We start from the raw sequence: 19,399 nt of genomic DNA, 5'->3' as shown, positions 1-19,399 counted from the left end.
GCCCAGGCAAGTCGTTTGTTTAAGGAGTAAGAGGATTAGGAGACATGGTCGACTAGATTTCTTTGTTTAACTAGTCCCACACGGCCTTCACCAATAGAGGGAATGATTTCTGTTCAGTTATGACATTGCTGTTCTCCATATGTCTCTATTTTCTCCACACATCTCCATGTTGTTGTATATTTGTGTGTTTTGTAACTCTGATTGGGACTGGTGAACAAGCTTTACAGTACCTCACCCATACAGCATATAATACAAAATATAAATGAAGCATGTGTCGTCATCCATATGAACTATCATATAATAACATATGCATACATATCATTACATCAAATACAACTATCATATAAGTAAACATGAAAAATAGAGTTATGGTTTGTTGTGTCTGACTTGCTCTTTGTAGAAACACTGAACATTTGTGAGAAGGTTTTTGACAAGTTAATTAGTTTCCTGTTAAAAAATTAAATTAAAAATCAAGCTTTGTGTTTTATGATAAAATCGTGGACGGATTCAACTATTTTCTGGTTTTCACTGTGAATAAGTTCTTTTCCGTTCATCGAAGTCATCATAGACCACAGTGAGAAAAGGTCGATCTTCAAGCAGTAAGGAAGACCATGATAGCGTATGGAGTACGTGTGTCTTGGTCATCTCCTCCGTTACCCCCTCCCCCGAATCCACACCCCACCAGGGCGTGTAGGGCTTGTGTCGGTGGATAAAAAGGGACTCCTATAACCCCATATACCCCTAATCACAATGCTATTATTTGTCGTTTTTGTGTATCCGGTTTTGTGTATTCTGTAATATTGTATAGTACTGGTGAAGTGTTTATCAAAGCAATATTTTACTTGCTAAACGAACTACATTCTTTGAGAATCAAAATATGTTTCAAGCACATTTCCAAAATTGAAATGCAGCATGCACACAATAACTAAATTGGAAGGAATATCGTGCCGGACAATGTTTTCCAGAGCACATGCACATAAATGTCAATGTCTTTCAAACACTAATATGTGCAGGTCTTGCAAAAGGACAAAGCAGGTATGCTTGACAAAGTTCTTGCAAAGGAGGATTATACACAACACCAAAACCAACTGGTCAGCTCGACGCCTTATAAAACAATCAATTCGAGATTTCCTTTGAATGTGAGATATTTGGCTGCGCGTCTTGCGCAATCAGTCTTTTTCATCCATATACACTCACGAACACCTGTTCATTTCAAAGCTGGTGTCCCCTAATGACCTAATGTGATCCATGGATGAATTTTGTATATGACAAGTAAAATACACTTGAAAGCGGCAGCTGTTTTACTCCAATAAACAAACCAGCGGACGAGACATGACTTTTTCGGCGCAAATTGTCGTAGGCGCTTTGCGGAAATTACGTAAGTGAACGCGGAAGAAACAGAAAGCGTCATCGTTCCGCTCAGTTTCCATTGTCTTTGCGAGTTATGCTGAGATACTCAACAAACTGAGATAAAAGTCAAAATGATGAAAAAGTGGAAATCTGTGTGTGGATTAGAACTTGAAAATCACTCATGAAGTCTTTGACAAAGTAATATCTGTTCAGGTCATGATCATTTGGAAAAAGCACACGAAAGTTCTATGGATATACAACTTCTTATAAGGTAAGCAGTATTTCGGCGTAGCTGTTAAACTCGTTATCAAGAAAGGGATATCTTACAGGTAGTACTGTAAGTTAAACCTTTGTTTTAGGTCGAGGTCAAAATCGTTTGGTGTAGTGACAACGGTGTTGTTGTATGGGATTAGACACGGATTTTCTATATAAAAAAAGTAAAATGTGTGTCCTCAGGAAACGAAATAAGACACGTGTACCAGAATGTAAGTGAATCGATGTTAGCGAGTTCAATCAGTGTCTTCAGTTAATAAAATGGGCTTTCAGTTCACTCCTTCCATTAGTAATGAGTTATTTAGTTTCTTGACAAAATTGCTTGCAAGGTGAATGTTGAAAATAACATTTTTCAGGATCATTTTAACAACTTCAGTTATGACAAATGCGCTGCTATACTTCACTTTTCGTCCTACTTGTTTTACGGGAAGATACCTTTGTGTAAACGATTATAGGTTCATTTTGAGAACTGGTAAAAAGGGAGAATATATCTCGTGAAAATGAATTTTGAAAGACTGCATATCAACAGTTCTAGTTGTCTCAACGACATAATTTCTAAAATACTTAGAGACCACAACCACGAAAGCCAAAGTAAATCTTTTCGAGTGTAGCAAAAATAGTGAAAATTTATTTAAAAAATAGAAAAGAAAACGCAAAGTCAATCTTGATTACATTACGTATTCCTCATAGCCCGATATAATGATTACACATTAATAGTATGGATACGTTAATCTATAGTTTAAACTAATCTCCGTCAAGTAATCGGGACTGGATTGGCAAGCATAAACATACATATCACTGCCGCTCCAAACCAATAATATAATTACATAACATACATGATAACAACACTTCATGTTCCGCTCGTCAAACGTCAGAATAAATTTACAGTTATCAAAGAAGACTAACAGACCCACTAGCAGTAAAAAACAAAACAAAACAAAACAAAAACAAATAAATTAATAAATCCAAATGAATAGATGGAATACTAAAAACCACCAAAATATGCACGCCCCCTTTAAAAGGGCAGAGTGCAAAAGTGGCAAACCGGTAAAATATGCCAAGATTCAAACTCAAAACTATACAATTGTATTTTACTCGATAAATCAGAATGGTCTCAATGTCATAATGTGGGTAGTTACAGAATCGAAGCAAAATATTGTACATATATGTACCATGAAATAATAATTCATCAACTGAATAATACATAAAAAATATTCTTATGATATGTATAACATCACATTTGAGTAAAAAAATGCATGCGTTGAGCTTGTTAGATGTTTTAAAGATTAATGGAATAGGTAGAAAAGGACACCCCCACTTGGGAACTTGGGAGAAGAGAGACGCCACGGTTCAGTGGTTACAGCTATAGGGCCTTCTGTGCTCTCTGCTCAATATATTAAGGATGGTGATGTAGATGAAGGTTACGCAGGAAAAGTAGGTGATGTGGGTATACTACGTCAACAGGCAGCTGTGCAGTCAACCAGATAGTTTGTTGTTTTAACCTGTCTGACAATTGTTACGTCTGACCAGGGAGACAATAACAAGCTGATGTTAACACATGTGATCTAACGATACTTTTGCGTTCTTTAGCATGTTTTTATTCTTTCATTCATTCACATATGTACCTCTTTCTTTTCTTATTCCTTTCTCATTCATTCACATATGCACTTCTTTCCTTTATCATTTCTTTCATTCATTTACATATACTTTTTGCTCTTCATTCATTCATTCATTGTAAGATTTCGACTGATACAGTAAACTGGCAGTAGTGTACAGTGTCACCCTGGCGTCGTTTTCAAGATGGCGGCACTTCCGGTCACGTGACCCGCATGGTGACGTCATGCGATTGTTCTCGGATGACGTCATGAGTTGGTGTGTACGGGGTGTGACGTCATTGGATTGTTCTAGGATGACGTCATGAGTTGGTGTGTACGGGGGTGTGACGTGGTCGTTAGCAACGGGGGTGTTGCTAAGCAACGGTGGTTTGTGCGCGCGATTTCGCGTGAGAAGGAAGCGTGTTTCAAGATGGCGGCGGCAGACGGACGGCACGGCACGGGACGGGACGGGACGAGGGAAGGGAAGGGAAGGGAAGGGAAGGAGAGGGGGAGAGAGGGGGGGAGAGGGGGAGAGAGGGGGAGGAGGGAAGAGTGAGTGGAACGACGGCGATGGGGGATGGGATGGGATGCATCGTATTTCAAGCAGTCTTTAGGGAGCATGTGGGTGGCCCTGAAAAGGGCCGTGAGGTGTGGATGCATCACAGTCAGCATCGACAGATGAGTTGGAGTCCTCGGAAAACATATTTGCCGGGACAAATGTCATCGTGGAGGGATTGCGTTCCTTTGGGGACACCCCCACCACAATAGAGACATACGTAAAACTTGGCTGTGGGGACGACATCGAATCGATCGGATGGACGGGCTTTCAGACAGGTAGGGCACATGATGAATCGCCATTGGTCTGCTAATTCTTGTAATGGCACCATTTCCGTGTTGGCTGTTTTCTTGGCAGTAGTGCCTGTTCTCGCGGTGGTTGGTGGTGGTGGTCGCGCTGTCGTGCCAGCTCCCGTCGTTCCGTCGTCGACGTCGTCGCCACCGTCCTCAATCTTGATGGTCGGTTCTAGTGGTGGTGAGGGTGTGGTGGTGGTGGTAGGAATGAGGGGCGTTGTCCCTTCTTTTTCTTCTTCTTCTTCCTTCTTCGGGCTGCACCGGAGACACTGTTTTCGTCCACAGTTTCTTCGGTAAGGGGTTGGTCGACCCATTTTCACTTTACGTGTATCCATATCTTTGTCACACACACAAGGAGTCGGCGATATGTGAGGGTGACTAGTCATGGCCACGTTTATATAGCCTCGACGACGTCACAGCCGTGACGTCGTGCTTGCACGTGAGATCGTGACATCATCATGGCGCGTGAGGTCGTGACGTCATGGTCGTGAGGTGTTGTCTTGTGATTGGTTGAGTTCTGTTATATAAGATGAGGAGGAAGACGACAGCGGACAACCATGGAAGAAAACTGGGATCTAGAACTGATGTCCGTGGAGACACCCCCACCATCGCCAGCGCCCATCCCTCCACCACCACCGGCTTTTCCATCATGGCGACACTTGCCAGCTTGGCAGTGTCGCCAATGCCAGGGAGGGTTGCCCGTGTATTGCAAGGGCACGAATGACTACAGCGGGACTTTTCAATGCGTGTATTGCGGCACGGTGTTGAAAGATACTTATCATCGCCGGCTGACTCACGGGGCCAAGTGCCCCGTGAAAACCAAGATAACCATTCACCCGTGCCAGTGCATGATACCGCCCCTGTGGTCGTTGTGATCACCACAACGAAAAAAAACGGCCCTTTTCAGGGCCATCCAACTTTCTCTAAAGAATGCTTTCATGCTATGACAATCATAACAAGACATGTGTGTTGTTTTTTTTTTCAACGTTTTATTTCCCCCGCTAACAAGAACCATGGTGACAAAAGAGTCAGGATTAGGGGCGTCCCTGATCTTTTGTTTACAAACGGTAGGAACTCGAACATGAAGAGAACATCATAACATCAGAACCATAAGAACAACATGTTTGACAGGGCTGTGGATCCTGGACGTCGTTGTTGTTGTTGTCTGGTAGGCGTGTGAGTTGAAACCAGCGTTTCACACGTTCTTCATTGACGAGGGTGTTGAAGGGATCAAACTGTTCCATCACGTCGTCGAAAGTCCATCCACGGGCACGATGAGCCAGGACAAACAGGCAGTACATTCCGCAAGAGCTACTGAACCAGGGTTGAAGTGAATTCACATTCCACCGCTGTGCGAGCCATCCTGTGTAGGCCATGACATGCCGAACGTCTGGATGCAGTTGGGTGGGATCACTTATAGAATACCTTGGTCCATAGTAGTGGGTAGGGACGCCATAACTGTCAAAGTACTCAAAGACACCCGGTGCTGGACGATACACGCACACCCAGTGTTGTCCCGGGAGATGACTAGGGTCCGTGTTGACGATGTAAGCTTTAGGATAAGGTCCGTGTCGTTCACTTAGCACGGTGATGGCAAAGTGATCTCGGGCAAAAGTCCCTTGGTAAAGGGGTCGCAGCAGGGGGTCCTGTTGGACGTAGGCGTTCAAGTCCTTGGTCGTCAGTCCATCCATCCTTAGACCATCAGAGCGTTGCAGAACCGATCAATTTCCAACACGCTTTCGTATTCCTCGTAGCAGACGAGTGTGACCGGACGCGGTAAGGGTTCTGCAAACTGGAGTTCGAGTCCCAACTTGCCCGTGTGTCGTGGGTAGTTATGACCTTCGTCTGCTCCCAGATCTGCCGTCAAATCCACCACCCACAGGGTGAATGCGTTCCTGAACTCGTCTAGGGTGAGGTTGCAGGGATGTTCTTGCCACAGGTGTCCCGTGTTGCGAAACAGGTTCATGTACAACTGTTTGAGCGAACCACTGTTGTTCTGAAAGTCACTTTTGATTTCTGTGCCATGCACTTCCTGGCCATTGAGTTTCAGTTTGAGACTGGTCACGTTGTTGTGTTTGAAATGGAAGGGGTTCTTTTCCTTGCTACTGGCAAAAGCATCGTTGTCCACCAGTCCCAACACCACGCGTTTGGGCAGTTGTCCTCCCACCAGTTGATCTTTGTGGAAATCGCGCCCTCCTCCTGGAATGTCGTGAGCCGTGACTTGGACTCGGGTCAAAGGATATTTGGCCGTGACTCCTGGTGACATGTGTTTCACGTGCTGTTCCCGTATGGCAGGATCGATGTTGACTTGGCGTACGTAAAACTCGGCTTTGGTCAGTTCAAATCGACATTCCACATCTCCAGCACTCATCAAGTAGAAATCACTCGGGCTCCGAATCAGTTCTAGTTTCATGGGGACGCCATCCATCAGGTACCGGTCTTGGAGAAACAGGTCACAGTGGAGACGTCCTGTCAGTTCCACTTCTCGGGTGGGTAAAATGACCCGCCGTCGTGCGACGAGTCCTGCATTGACATTCTGAGCGACGGCATTGAAGTCATCCATTTTTCCAGCTTCATCGGTATACCATCCTGGGCACTGGAGATGCGTCCCTTTGGCTGCCTTCCCATAACTCAGTAACGTTTCCAAATAGGCTCGGTAGGGATAGGTTCCCATGGAGGGGGTGATTTCCAACTGGTTGTGTCCCACTTGCACACGCACTTCTCGAAAGAGGGAATGCATCATGTTGTTCACCGTGGACATGACGAGTCGGTCATCCCCATCATGAGTGGCATCCGTGCCATCGGTATTCTTGATTTTGAGGCAGATGCGAAGGTAACACTGATTCAAATCGATGTACGCATTCACAGGGTTGGCAATGTTAAACTGGAGGGGACCCGCCACCGAAGGGGGTGCCAGTGGACTGTATCGAACCCACTGACCCTCTTGAACTGACGTCACCACAGGGGGAACCGAAAAGAGATCCAACTGTGACTTGGCACATTCACAAGCATCCCGGCGCATCATCTTGACAGGTCTGCCCAACAGGTCTGCCCAACAGGTCTGCCCAACAGGTCTTCACAGGTTCGTGTCTGGTGTTGAACTGACCCTTGTTCATGGGAATGATCCTTTTATGTCAAGTCCAATGTCACAAAGTTCCATGACGACTCAAAACAAAGCTTGACGTTTTTGTTGTTGTTTCTTCTTCTTTTTCTTCTTCTTTATGGGACCAGACAGCGGATTTCGTTTTCTTTTGTGTGCCGGTGATGACTGTGACTGCAAGGTGGTCAGTAAGGCCTGTTTTCCATGATGTTTCAAACTGTCCCGTACACTACGACGTCCAGAACGAATATCTTGCACTAAGCCTGGCAGCATCTTCACACTGGTTTTGAGAGCCGATTTTCCCACCGTCTTCAGCATGGAGAGGGCTGAACGGCCCAAGCTTCCCAAGATGTTTCCGAGACCTCTCCCGCGTTGATGAATGCGACCTCGGTACGCGGCTAAACCTCGTCCTTGTTGTTGTAGGCCACCCAAGCCGGTGCTGCACCGGTGTCGGATACACTGATGTCCTACCATGTCAGTACATGCCCAGACGACGGGGACGGAAATGGAGTGTCACGATGGTCTTCCCACTCTGGAATGGCACGGGTTGTCCTATGTCATCCATTAAATAGATTTGAATGGCATCCGTGGTTCCCTGACGCAATCCCATGTAGCGTACATGCTGGGGAGTTTTCATCACGACGCTGTCTTCCATCATTCGACGAGATACGGGAACATACATCAGTAAGGGAGCCATGGTATCCCCAACGATTTGATCTTCTACCACATCCGAGTAGACGTACACCATATCAAAGCCAGCCAGATGGTCGGCTTCCTGTTCCCCCACCACAAGAGGACGGTCAAACACACTCACTTGGACAGGGTAAGTGGAGACTTGACTTATTTCCTCTGCTTCGTCGACCACGGGGAGTTGCATGAATCCGAGCATGCGTACCAAGGAAACAGGCAACACCAATTGCGTGGTGTAGGCAGACCTGATGGCATCGTGGTCTGGTTGGGAGGCTGTTTTGCAGGAAGAACCCGTGATGGCCCTGCACATGTCTTTCGGTGTGGGAGCATAAAAGTTGACGTGCGTTGGGCCGCGCATTTCAAATCGGAGTTCTTCTTTGGGGTAGTTCACGGTGACGGTGTAACGACCTCTGGCATCCGCCTGGTACACATTAGCTGTATGCTTTTCCAACAATCGTGCACAGGCACGCTGAAGCAGGATGTTCAGTCTCTGGACCAGTTCTCGAGCGGAATACACGCCTTCGGGAATGATCACCTTTTCGCTGACGGCTCGGATGATGCCTGAGGTCTCTTTGGTCACGGTCGCATCCGGTGCTCCTGAACTGTAAATCCTGGTCAACCGTTCCAAGTTGATGCGAAGCACAAACCAGTTGAAGGGGTACGACACGTTGTACCACGTCATGGGAAAATGAAGTTCACTGACGCCCACTTCCCACTCTTGGCGATTCACTTGAATGGGAAAGGGGAGTTTGACTTCGTAATGGTTCACCTTGTTGTCGGGATGAACATCCATGGACGCATCGCTGGGTAAGGTGACGTAAAAGTCCCGCTTGGAGGAAAACAAGGACATGGCCATCCTTGCGCTTAGGGAACCAGACTGGACACGGAGGGAGTCGAAGATGCGGTGGCGGCAGCAGGAGCAGAAGAAGAAGAAGAAGTCAACGATGACGGCGACGATGATACCAACGTGGGTTGTGGGAGCAAGTATCCCAACGAACTGGCCAACAACGCTGTCCACAACTGTTTCTCACCGTGATCCAATGCCAACTGAACCATGCTCATGACGACCACGCCATATATCAGCAACACTTGGGAGAAAAACACCACACACCACCAAAAAAGTCCATGCCAAAACAACACCAACGTGAGGAGTTCGCTGGGTTCGCTCTGCATGATTGGGCAGGGAGTATGACCCAAATGACGGTGACAGAGGGATGCCACCCTTATTTAAAAGACCAAATGAGCCGCAGGGATCCATGAATCGAAGCTGGCCGGGTAACCTGACCACCTCACTAACACTTCGTCCTTCTTTTGACGCCATCGACGTTTCAAGACCTGATCGACTTTGTACACGTCATCCGTTTTCTGAATGGGTTGTAGTTCCTCGGGGTAAAAGGTGCCTTGGAGCACTTCTCCATGATCATCTTTCACTCGGTAGACAGGAGGCACACGCCCTTTCACGACGCGATCCACGGTGAACAATTCGCTGGTCCAGTTGGGAAGATACCCTTTGTCAAAGGTCCCTTTGGTCTTGTTCAAGCGAACACGGGTCCCAGGTAACAAGAGAGAATGCTGGTGTTGACGGTGCTTCTGCTTCTGCTGACGTTGCTTCTGCCGTTCCTCCTTCTGACGCTCCATGTGATCCAACACCCGAATTTCGTCGTAAGGGTTGTGGGGATGCACATCCACGGGTCGCTGTCCGATCGTGCGATGAATGCGATGATTGTAGGCATGCATCAGCTGGGGTAAAGCCTTGAGGTAGTGACGTGTTCCATGTTGGGTGAAATAACGCCACATACGGTTTTTCAACGTTCTTTGAAAACGTTCCACCACCGAGGCTTTGGTTTCTGGGTTTTGGCTGGTGTAGAAATGAATGTCCTGTTTCTTGAGGAAGGCTTGGAAAGGTTTATTGACAAATTCGGTCCCTTTGTCCGTCTGCAACATGGAGGGCACACGTCCTTCAGCTTGTTTCAGGATTCGTTGAAAGGCTTCGATCAACGTGGTGCCGGTCTTGGACTTCATGGGTTGCACCCAAGCCATTTTGGAGAAGACATCGATGACACACAGCAGATACCGGTAACCTTGGTTCTCTTTCTGATAGGCGAGGAGGTCGCTCAAATCGGCTTGCCACAATTCGTCCACGCCGCTCACACGGTAATGATCCCTGGAAAAGGATCGTCTGGCAGGTTTGTGCAAGGTGTACGGGGTTTTCAACCATTGTCGAACCTGATGTTGCGTGAGTGGGGGTTTCCCCTTCTGGGATTTCCCCATCTGGGATTTCCCCTTCTGGGGTTTCCCTTTCTGGGATTTCCCCTTCTGGGATCCCACGGCTTGCTGTTTGACTGCTGCTTGCCACAAACCACGCCACCCTCCATAGCCTGCCGGATGTTTGGGATCGTAATAAGTATGGTGAAGCCATCGTGCCCAGGCAGGCGACAAAGAGGAGGAGGAGGACTTGCTGCTGTTGTTGTTGTTTCTCTTGGGACGTCTCATGCTAACACTGTTGTAGATGTCACCCTCTGCTCTCTTTTATGATTAAAAGTCAATCCATTGACGCACTCGGTTCAGAGGGGAAGAGGGAGTCTCTGTCTTCTTCTTCTTCTTCTTGACGCCAGCAAGATTCGATTGAGGTGGTGTTAAAAACAAGGCTTCTCCTCCTGGACGTTTGACAGGGGTGTCAGGTGGTGTTGCCTGTCGTGTGCCAGGTTGCTGGGTGGTGGATGCTGATCCTTTTGTTTTCATCATCCAGGACCAACGGAGAGGGTTGCCAATCAGTTCATGAGGGACGTTGCTGGAAGCGAGATACTGAGCCAGAACGTTCCAACCCCGTGGAGGATCTGCTTTGGTACGTTGTCGCACCAGATCATTGATGAGATCCACCATGTGAGTCCCAGGCATGGGTTCCCCTTCCACCACGAATTGACCGTTTTCATTCCAACCCAAGTCAGGATGGGCTTGTATCCGTGCCATCAACTGTTTGGCCTTGGCTTGCAGCGTTTTAGGAATCGTTTGCACCACGTCATTCAGAATGAGGTCAGAGGAGGAGGAGGAGGAGGAGTGTTCTGAAACAAAAGAATAAAAAAACCAACATGAGTCAGTGACTCTGTAACCGGCTTCGCGCTCTCCATGCTTAGGGGGTCTAAGACAGCTCTCTTAGTCTTAAGACTTGTAGACCTAAGACTTCTAGGCGACCTCTCCACAGGCCAGAGTGTGACTCAGTAAGTAAAACCGTACTTACGGGGAGCAGCTAGGAGAGGGGGAGTCCCTCCTTTCCCGAGGGGTGTTGTTCCTTCCTGACTGGTGTTGGCAGGGATTCCATTCCATGGTTGCATGTGGCTGGTGCGTTGTGCTGTTGTTGTTGTTGTTGCTGCAGCTGCTGCTGCTTTGTCTTGAAACGCCAACATCTGTTGCAACAAGGTGTTATACTGCTGCTCTCTGTCCCTGAAGGGAATCGTGTCATCACGCACGAGGGTATCCATATCGTGAAGCGTGTGTAACCGTTTCTGTTCCAACAGGTTGGACTTGAGCAAATGACGTTGTCGTTTTTCGTCTTGCAGACTTTGCCATACCTCTTCGGGGACCATGACCGTTTTCCATGCATGCTTCATCATGGTGCAGAGACAACTAACCCCAATCCGAGAGGATCCCTGTATTTATGATCATCGCCCCAACAGACCAGACACCAAAGGACCCACCACCGAGGCCAAGGCAGACAAGAGACCCAATCCCCTGCCTTTCTGTTGTAACAGTTTGCGTTTCTTGGCCACAGACACTTTCTTTTTCATCAACGTATGCATGAGGGGTCCATGCTTTTGTAAACGATGGCGTTGCTGTGCTGTCATGGGAATGTTACCTCCATACAAATTCACCACACATTCGCAGATGGCTTGAATCAGTTCAGACGGAGCATGTTTCAAAATAGCCTGTCGCATGGCTGGTGTTGCTGTAGGACTACACACATGACAGAGTGCTTCTTTGTGACGTTTCAAACGGGCAGACATGATGTTCCTGCTGCTGCTGCTGCTGCTACCATGGAACTGACGAGGATAAGGATGGGATACCTCTATTTATTTAGGGTAGCGTTGGTGGAGGAAGTGGGAGTAATGCCGTTGTCTTCTTGTTCTTTTTCTTCTGGCTTCGTAACACCATGCGGGTCAAGGCTGCCCCTGGGTCAGTTTTCTTGTTGTTGCCCTTCTTGGTCTGTTTCCTGGAGTGACGACGCCCCTGAGGTTTCCTTTGAGGCTGCCTTTGAGGCTGCCTTTGAGGTGGCCTTTGAGGCTGCCTTTGAGGTTTCCCTTGAGGTTTCCTTTGGCGACGCGTTGGATGTTGTCGCTTCTGTTGTTCCTCCTGCAGGTAGGACTGCCAGTTCAACAAAATACGTGTCAACACGCCTGCCAACGTTCCACTGCCACTGCGTTTCATCAGGTAATTCAGACGTTCATCCACAGGCAAACGTGGATTAGTGATCTTGGTCAAGACGTCTTGGTGTCTCAACAGCCAGGTCTTGTGTTGCGTTTTCAAAGGAACACGCCCTGCTCGCATATTTCTCACGGCGATGGCAAACCATTGCAACAGCCGATGACGTCCTTTGATAGCCACACTCTCTGCCAAAGGCAAGCGTTTCACAAGGCGGATGGGTTTGACTCTTCTGCGTGTCGTCGGTTTGGAGCGTGTCGGTTTGGTGGAGCTAGGAGCACGAGGTCGTTGAATCATGGCCGGAGACGTCAAGGGTTGAAAGGGTTGAATCATGGTAGGAGACGGCGACGACGAGAACAAAGGGGTGGCATCAAAAGAAGAAGAAGGAGGCGACAAGGTGACGGCAGGTGAAGCACGATGCGTATAGACAGGGACAAACGTGTTTGCTGCTGCCGCCATGGTGGGAGTGGCGGGGTACAACTCTTTTAAGGAAGGTCTTCTGGGTTTGGCAGAGGAGGAGGAGGAGGAGGAAGCAGGAGGAAGAGGTGTCCTGAGACTTTCGTACAACCGTTGTACACCCGAGCGATGACGTTCGGTGGGATCACGTCCCAAGGTGGTGGGGAGGGTTTTATGAGCGGGTTTAAACAAGCCTGTGGCAACAACAGCACGTTTGCGGGGCTGGGTCTGTTTTCGTCTGTTTCCCATGGCAGGTCAGACTCAACTGATGGGTCAGGTCGACAGTCAGCACTATTTATCACTTGGGAACGTAAAGGGTGGTGGGGTTGCGAAAGAGATGGGTACGCACACGATGCTCTTTGGCCGTGGTGGGTTTCAAGTCCAGAAACAGATAGGAATAAGGAGCCAAGGTGGCATCCTCGTAGGCTTCTCGAAGGAAAGCCGTCTGTCCTGGAAAGATTTGTCGAGCCAAGTGATCCATTTGAGAGGCATCTCTCGGGTTTTTAAACAGCACCAGATAGTGAGCATTTAAACTAATGGTGCGATGATGAGGTGTTGAGGCAAAGAGGTTTTGCGTAGTACAACACGGACGTGTTGCGATGATGACTTTTCTTGGTAAACCATCGCAACACGTCTGCCTCTTCCTCTTTGCTATGATCGCCCAGCAAATCGTCAATGATCAACCAGTGGGGTGCAGGCAAACCACCCCCACCCCCAGACCCTGCTGCAGGTAACTGCGTGTTGGCTTCGCTCATGGTTTGCACAAAGGTCAGGGGAAGGTTTAACTTTGATGTCAACACTTCCAAATCTTCGTGCATGGGTTGCCATTCACTGTACACCCAAACGATCCCCTGAGGGGGTAGATCGAGAATCCCTGGTTGAAACACGTGTTCCAGCAACGTTTTGACGAACGACGTTTTACCCGACCCTGTAGGGCCTGCAATCAACATGGTAAAAGGATGACGTAACGTGAGTGGGGTGACCATGGCATCCACCAGGTCGTCGCCCCTTAACAGTGTCCCTGACTGTGTCCCTGACTGTGTCCCTGACTGTGTCCCTGACAGTGTCCCTGACATACGTCTTATCGCCCTGCAGGTGACACCAGAAATGACCTCAAGGATCGATGAACCTTGAAGATATATACAACACATTCAAACCATTCACGTTGAATTTTATTGGAACAACACCAACAACTTGTGAACCACAACAACAACAACAACAACAACAACAACAGATCACCACCAGTTCAAATGGTCGTGGGGATTACAAGTCGAACAACGTAGAAAGTCCATTTGTCCAGGATGAAAATGATTTTCATCGTTAAACATGGGAATGTCTGGATAGTCCTCGGGAGGCATCATCTCTGATGCAGTCATCTCGGTTGAAGCCATCTCGGATGAAGTCATCTCGGATGAAGTCGTCTCGGATGAAGTCGTCTCTGGAGCCATCACGGATGTCATCATGGGATCTGTCGTCATCAGACCTGAATGAGCAGACGTGTCGGCGGAAGTCTCCCCTGACACTGTTGTTGTTGTTGTCTGCTTTGCATCAGTCATGGGGACAGTCGACGGTGGCATCTCTGGTGACAGCATCGGTAGTAGATCATACAAGTCTTGTAGATCAGGAGGCAACTCATCGTGGGGTGTTGCGTCGGGGCTAGCAGGAGAGGCTAACTTGTCGGGGCTGACATCAACAGTTTGCTGATCATTGTTCCACAGCACATCAGACGTCATCTGTTTCTTGACACTCTGTGGGTCTGCTGCCTTGGTGGTGGTGGTGGTAGGGGCTTCCTTCTTCTTCTTCGTTTTCTTCGTGGTAGGGGTACCTTTGGGAGGAGTACCTTTGGGAGGGGTACCCTTGAGAGGGGTACCTTTGGGAGGGGTACCTTTGGGAAGGGTACCTTTGGGAAGGGTACTCTTGAGACAAGTACTTTTGGGAGAGACACTCTTGGGAGAGACACTCTTGGGAGAGACACTCTTGGGAGAGATACTCTTGGACACCTTCTTAGGGAATGTCTTGACGGGAACCTTCTCCTCCAACTTCTGTTTCTTTTGTTTTGGAGGAGCCGTGGCAGGGGTATCCATAGGATTAACCAGGGTCTTCTTGGTGGGTGTTTTCTTCTTCCTCTTGCTGACAACCACCACCACCTCCTCCTCCTTCTGTGTCTTCCTCGTCATTGTGGCGGCAGGGGTTGTCCCTGGTGGTGGTATCACCACCCATTTAGGAGGGACGGCCTTGGGTGTCTTGACTTTTGTCTCTTTGGAGGATTCCGACTTACGAACGGTATAAGTGACACAGATGAGGTCCTCATGGATGATGAGTACGTCCTTCACATGATAACGTTCATCCTGGAGAAGAGCAAAGTACCTCGAAGGGGATTGGATGTATTCAGCCCTCATGATGTGGTCCATGTTGGAAGAAGGGAGCAGTGAACAATCTCTAGTACCTGTAACATGAAATGGAAAAAAGAATATTAACATCAACGTTTCGACGGTTGCATTGTGCAAGCATGATGCCCTCGGGCCTACAAATGCTCTGTGCGGTCGCGTACTTTGTTGAGTTAAGTAAGTGAAAACCATACTTACTGTGCTGACGTGGAGATGCTGACATGCTGACTGAACTGGTACGACTGAAGACGTCTCGATGGATCCCGAGTTTTTTATACAGCAGCTGCACGTGCTATGACGTCACGCATTGACGTCACGCATGGCGTCACGAGCCTGTTGCTTCTGCACCGCCTCTTGCACTGCTTGTCTGATCTGTTCTAAGAAGTGTCTCTCTTCCAGATACGTGGCGATCACAAACAGCAACGTGAACAACATGATGATGAATGACAAGTCTCACACACAAACTCTTCTTTATACACACACATGCGATGACGTCATGACCTGGGATGACATCACTCGGTCGTCTCTGTCACTGTGACTGCTTCTGCATCGCTTCTCTGACCTGTTCTAAGAAGTGACTCCGTGACTCCGTCCCTCCATAAGATCAACCTTCTACGATCATCCCAAACATCATGCAGAGTCAGTTGTCGTCTGTCACTGGGTGGAGCCTCTCTGGGAGTCTCTGTGGGAGTCTCTACTCCCAACGCTCTCATGGCGTCTGTCTCGTCACATTCCTTCAACGCTTTGCAAAAGAGGGTGTAAGCTTGGGGTCCTCGCCGGGGCAGAACATCTAATAAAGCTCTGATCCGATTGTAAGAGGTTTGTGGTACCTCCATGATGTCAGCCTTCATGAAGAGGGTAAGGAGTTTAAACTCCACCAATTTGTCGACCACAGCTTCGATATCTTTGATGGCTACGACGAGACTGAAACGATTGGTCCTGAGCTTATCACGGTGAACAGACTGCATGCTTTTTTGTGTGCGTGTGTGCTCTCTCTCTGACGACTAAAGTCGGAATGAGGAGTTGCGTTGAGGAGGTCTTTATGACACGTGACGTCAAGACACGTGACGTCAGGACGTCAGGGTTTGACCAATGAGGTGCTAGGAGGGTGTGCGACCATGGACTCCACCAGGTCTGTGCTTAACAAGATCATCATAAAAAAAAAAGGGTGACCATGGACTCCACCAGGTCTAACCCTGAAGACAAATGACACGACACATGAATATCCATACATCACATACTGTTTTTATGACTCTTGATAAACATACAAACAAACAAACAAACCATGTATACAGTATCATCAGTTTTCTTGTCCATGACATGATCAGCAACCACCACAACAGTCCCTTTGTTGAGTCCACAGGTATAGTCACTCGCCCTTATAGCCATAAGGTAGTGTTTCGACGGGCATGCCTTCGGAATCGTAAATCACGCGTCGCTTGGTGTACACCATGCGGTACACTTTGCTGGTGTCCTTGGACAGCAAGGTGTTGTTCTGGCGGAGTCCTGTCCGTATGATCCGACGTGGATAGGGCACAGTGATGCTGACTCGATCCCTCTTACAGATGAGGTTCTCCATGCTGTCAAAGTGAACGTATTGACTTGCCCTGTGATTGAGAGTAAATCCTCGGACTTTGCTGACAGCTACTACACTGCCGTCGGGTTGAGGATGTCGTAGCTTGTAGGTGTAGTTCTTAGGCCCTGCCGAGGCAAAGATCTGAATGCTATTGCCCCCTCCCAGCTCGTCGGTGAGTTCTCCCAAGGTGTCTCCCAGGGGAGGGTTGTACTGTAGGGGACGATGAATGTAAATGATACTGTCTGTATCAAAGTACAGGACGCGGCGATCCAAAGGTTTCAGGTAGGAGTAGAGCTTGAGACGGGCTTGGGCTGTGACCCAGGCTGCAATGACCATGTTGTGAGCAGGATGTGGGTCGTGAAATTCTGGGCGAGGTTCATACGTGACACAGAGGAGGTCTTCGTTGATAATGTTGACATCCTTTACTTGGCACCGTTCATCCCGAAGGAGGGCAAAGTACCTTTGTGGAGAACTGATGTACTCTGTCCTGTCGAACCCGATACGTTGGCCAAACTTGCCCCAGTGGTTGTTTAGGCAGGCTTTCGCGAGGGCACGTAGTCCATGGTTTTTGCGAATGTGAGCACGATCCAACGTGACTCCTTCTTTTTGCTGAATCTCCCTGATGTACTCCTCGGGGTCTGTACAACCTTCAGGGTATCCGCTGGCCTCTTGTTTGATCTGGAAGAAATTGTTCACATACTTGGCAAACAATCCTCCCTCTTGCGTGTCAGGGTCGTAGGTGGTAAGTCTGTCAAAATGCCAAGCCTCGTAGATGCCAAGGACTTGATAGCCACACTCTTGAACGGCATACTGCAACTCCTTGCTGACGTAGGTGCCTACCCATGCTCGGTCTTCGTCACCGTGGGGACAGGAGCCAACAAACTCTTCTTCAGCACAAGTGCGACACAGAGGAAACAGCAGCTTGCCATGGACGCGGTAAGGAAGCACGGGATGGTAGAGGTCCGTGGGTGGCAAGACCCGACACTGAATGAGTCCATGTAGGTCAAACAAGTCTGACACGGGAGGATGATCCTTGATCTCGGGATGTCCCAAGGGGTACGTGCCATACTTGCAGATGTAAGGGTAGAGAGAACACACGTCCACATATTTGATCTCTTCCTCTTCCTTCGCTTCATAGTAGAGTTTGGTGGCGTTGGTGCGTCCTCCAAAGAAAGCCTCTCTGGGATCCAATGGATCAGGCAGGTAAGCATGAGGTCCTTGCAGGGTGGTCAGGAACGCTCTCAGATCCTCGTTGTCTTTCTGTTCTTTCAAGAAATCACATTCCCACTGGGTCACTACTTGGTCGATGTCAGGATGCTGTCGTAACACACCGAGCCGGTACATGGTGTGATGGAATCGTTCCCAAGGGGCTGTGCCCAGGGTGGCATGGGTTTCACATCGGTCTGTCTTGTAACATCGAGTACATCCATGCCAGAAACAACCCAGGTATTCGTACACGGTACGCGTGTTGGCATCGTAACCGTCCACCGTGTAGCGACTGCCATCACCACCATCAAAGCCAGCTTCCCCACCATTACGAGCATGTTGAATGTGGAGGCCAGGGTGTTGATGCATGATCCAGTTCAACCAGTGCAGACACTGAAGAGAGTAACGACGCTGTGGACGATAACCTTGAGGAGGTATGATGGCAATGGTACGTGGTTCCAAAAACAGCTTTCTGAAAGTGAGCATGCAAGCCATGGGGAGAGTCACTGCTTCATAGAAAGGGTCCACGTCATTCTGCTGAATGAAGATGTGGCGAAAGGCAGCACAACCTCGACGCAAAATATCCACATCACTCTGACAGTAGGCCAACAGTTCTTCGTCCAGATCAAAGGCGACCCCTTCAGCCACTCGTGCATCGTACCAGGTCAAGAAAGCTTGACGTTCTGCAGGAAACATGCTGTCAGGATCATAAGTGGAGACGGGAGGATAAGGACCCACATAGCCTTGGTTATGATCGGTGTTGAAAAAGTGTGGAAAGTATCCTTTCTTGAGTTCCGTCAATCCAAACGTTTTTGGAAACTGTTTGAGAGCCATGGTGAGGAAATTGAGGGAATTGTAAGCCATGACCAACACTTCGTCATCGTCAATGGCAACGTTTTCTTCTTGTGCTTCGTCATCTCCTTCTTCTTGTTCCACATCAACTGGGGAGGATGGTTTGGTGCGTTTCGAGGGTGGACAGTTTGATGATGGTGCCTTCCGTTTCTTTACGGTTTTCTTTTCCGCCAGACTGAGCAACCAGTCGCCCATGTCCTTCAAGGTGGTCGCCCCTCGAAACACTTTGACACGGCTAGGTCCTTCTCCTTCTTTACGCCAGGGACACTTTTCGCAAAGTTCGCTCGAGGCCTCGGAAATACATTTGCCACATCCCAGATGCACCACACACACGTCACGCTATGACGTCATCGTAGGCTGAGCAGTGTGAGCCAGTGCTGGCAGTGTTGGTCTTTGTCGGCCAGTGTCAGTCAACCAGGAGTTCGTGGAGTGCACCAGGAGTTCGTGGAGTGCACCAGGAGTTCGTGGAGTGATTTTTTCTGTTTCCGAGGGGCAGGCTCATGACGTCACACATCCCTAGGACGTCGCGTCACACGAGGCCGGTGATGCTGATTGGTGGTTCGCATCAGCGTGACGTCATCGACTCTATATATAAACTCGAGGTGTTCCAGCTTTTCCTCATCAGTTGCTGACTGAAGCTTGAAGCATG

The 19,399-nt window shown here is 48.5% G+C and overlaps 4 protein-coding genes across 4 annotated transcripts; all 4 read right to left on the bottom strand.

Moving 5' to 3' along the window:
* Window positions 1–5,760: 5,760 nt before the first annotated feature.
* Window positions 5,761–7,092, bottom strand: LOC137255556 (uncharacterized protein F54H12.2-like). The gene has a single exon (XM_067792982.1). It carries the CDS (start codon window positions 7,090–7,092, stop codon window positions 5,761–5,763), a length of 1,332 nt encoding a protein of 443 aa, XP_067649083.1.
* A 6,872-nt stretch (window positions 7,093–13,964) lies between these two features.
* LOC137255555 (uncharacterized protein DKFZp434B061-like) lies at window positions 13,965–15,140 on the bottom strand. The gene has a single exon (XM_067792981.1). The coding sequence runs from the start codon at window positions 15,138–15,140 to the stop codon at window positions 13,965–13,967; it is 1,176 nt and encodes a 391-aa protein (XP_067649082.1).
* Window positions 15,141–15,628: 488 nt separating this feature from the next.
* LOC137255553 (caspase-2-like) lies at window positions 15,629–16,084 on the bottom strand. The gene has a single exon (XM_067792979.1). The coding sequence runs from the start codon at window positions 16,082–16,084 to the stop codon at window positions 15,629–15,631; it is 456 nt and encodes a 151-aa protein (XP_067649080.1).
* Window positions 16,085–16,485: 401 nt separating this feature from the next.
* On the bottom strand, window positions 16,486–18,945 carry LOC137255552 (uncharacterized). The gene has a single exon (XM_067792978.1). The coding sequence runs from the start codon at window positions 18,943–18,945 to the stop codon at window positions 16,486–16,488; it is 2,460 nt and encodes an 819-aa protein (XP_067649079.1).
* Window positions 18,946–19,399: the final 454 nt, after the last annotated feature.

Source organism: Haliotis asinina, chromosome 11, assembly GCF_037392515.1.
Source record: "Haliotis asinina isolate JCU_RB_2024 chromosome 11, JCU_Hal_asi_v2, whole genome shotgun sequence".
Classification (NCBI taxonomy): Eukaryota; Metazoa; Mollusca; class Gastropoda; order Lepetellida; family Haliotidae; genus Haliotis; species Haliotis asinina.
Note: the sequence above shows the minus strand (reverse complement) of the source record. Positions and strands in the feature narration are given on the sequence as shown.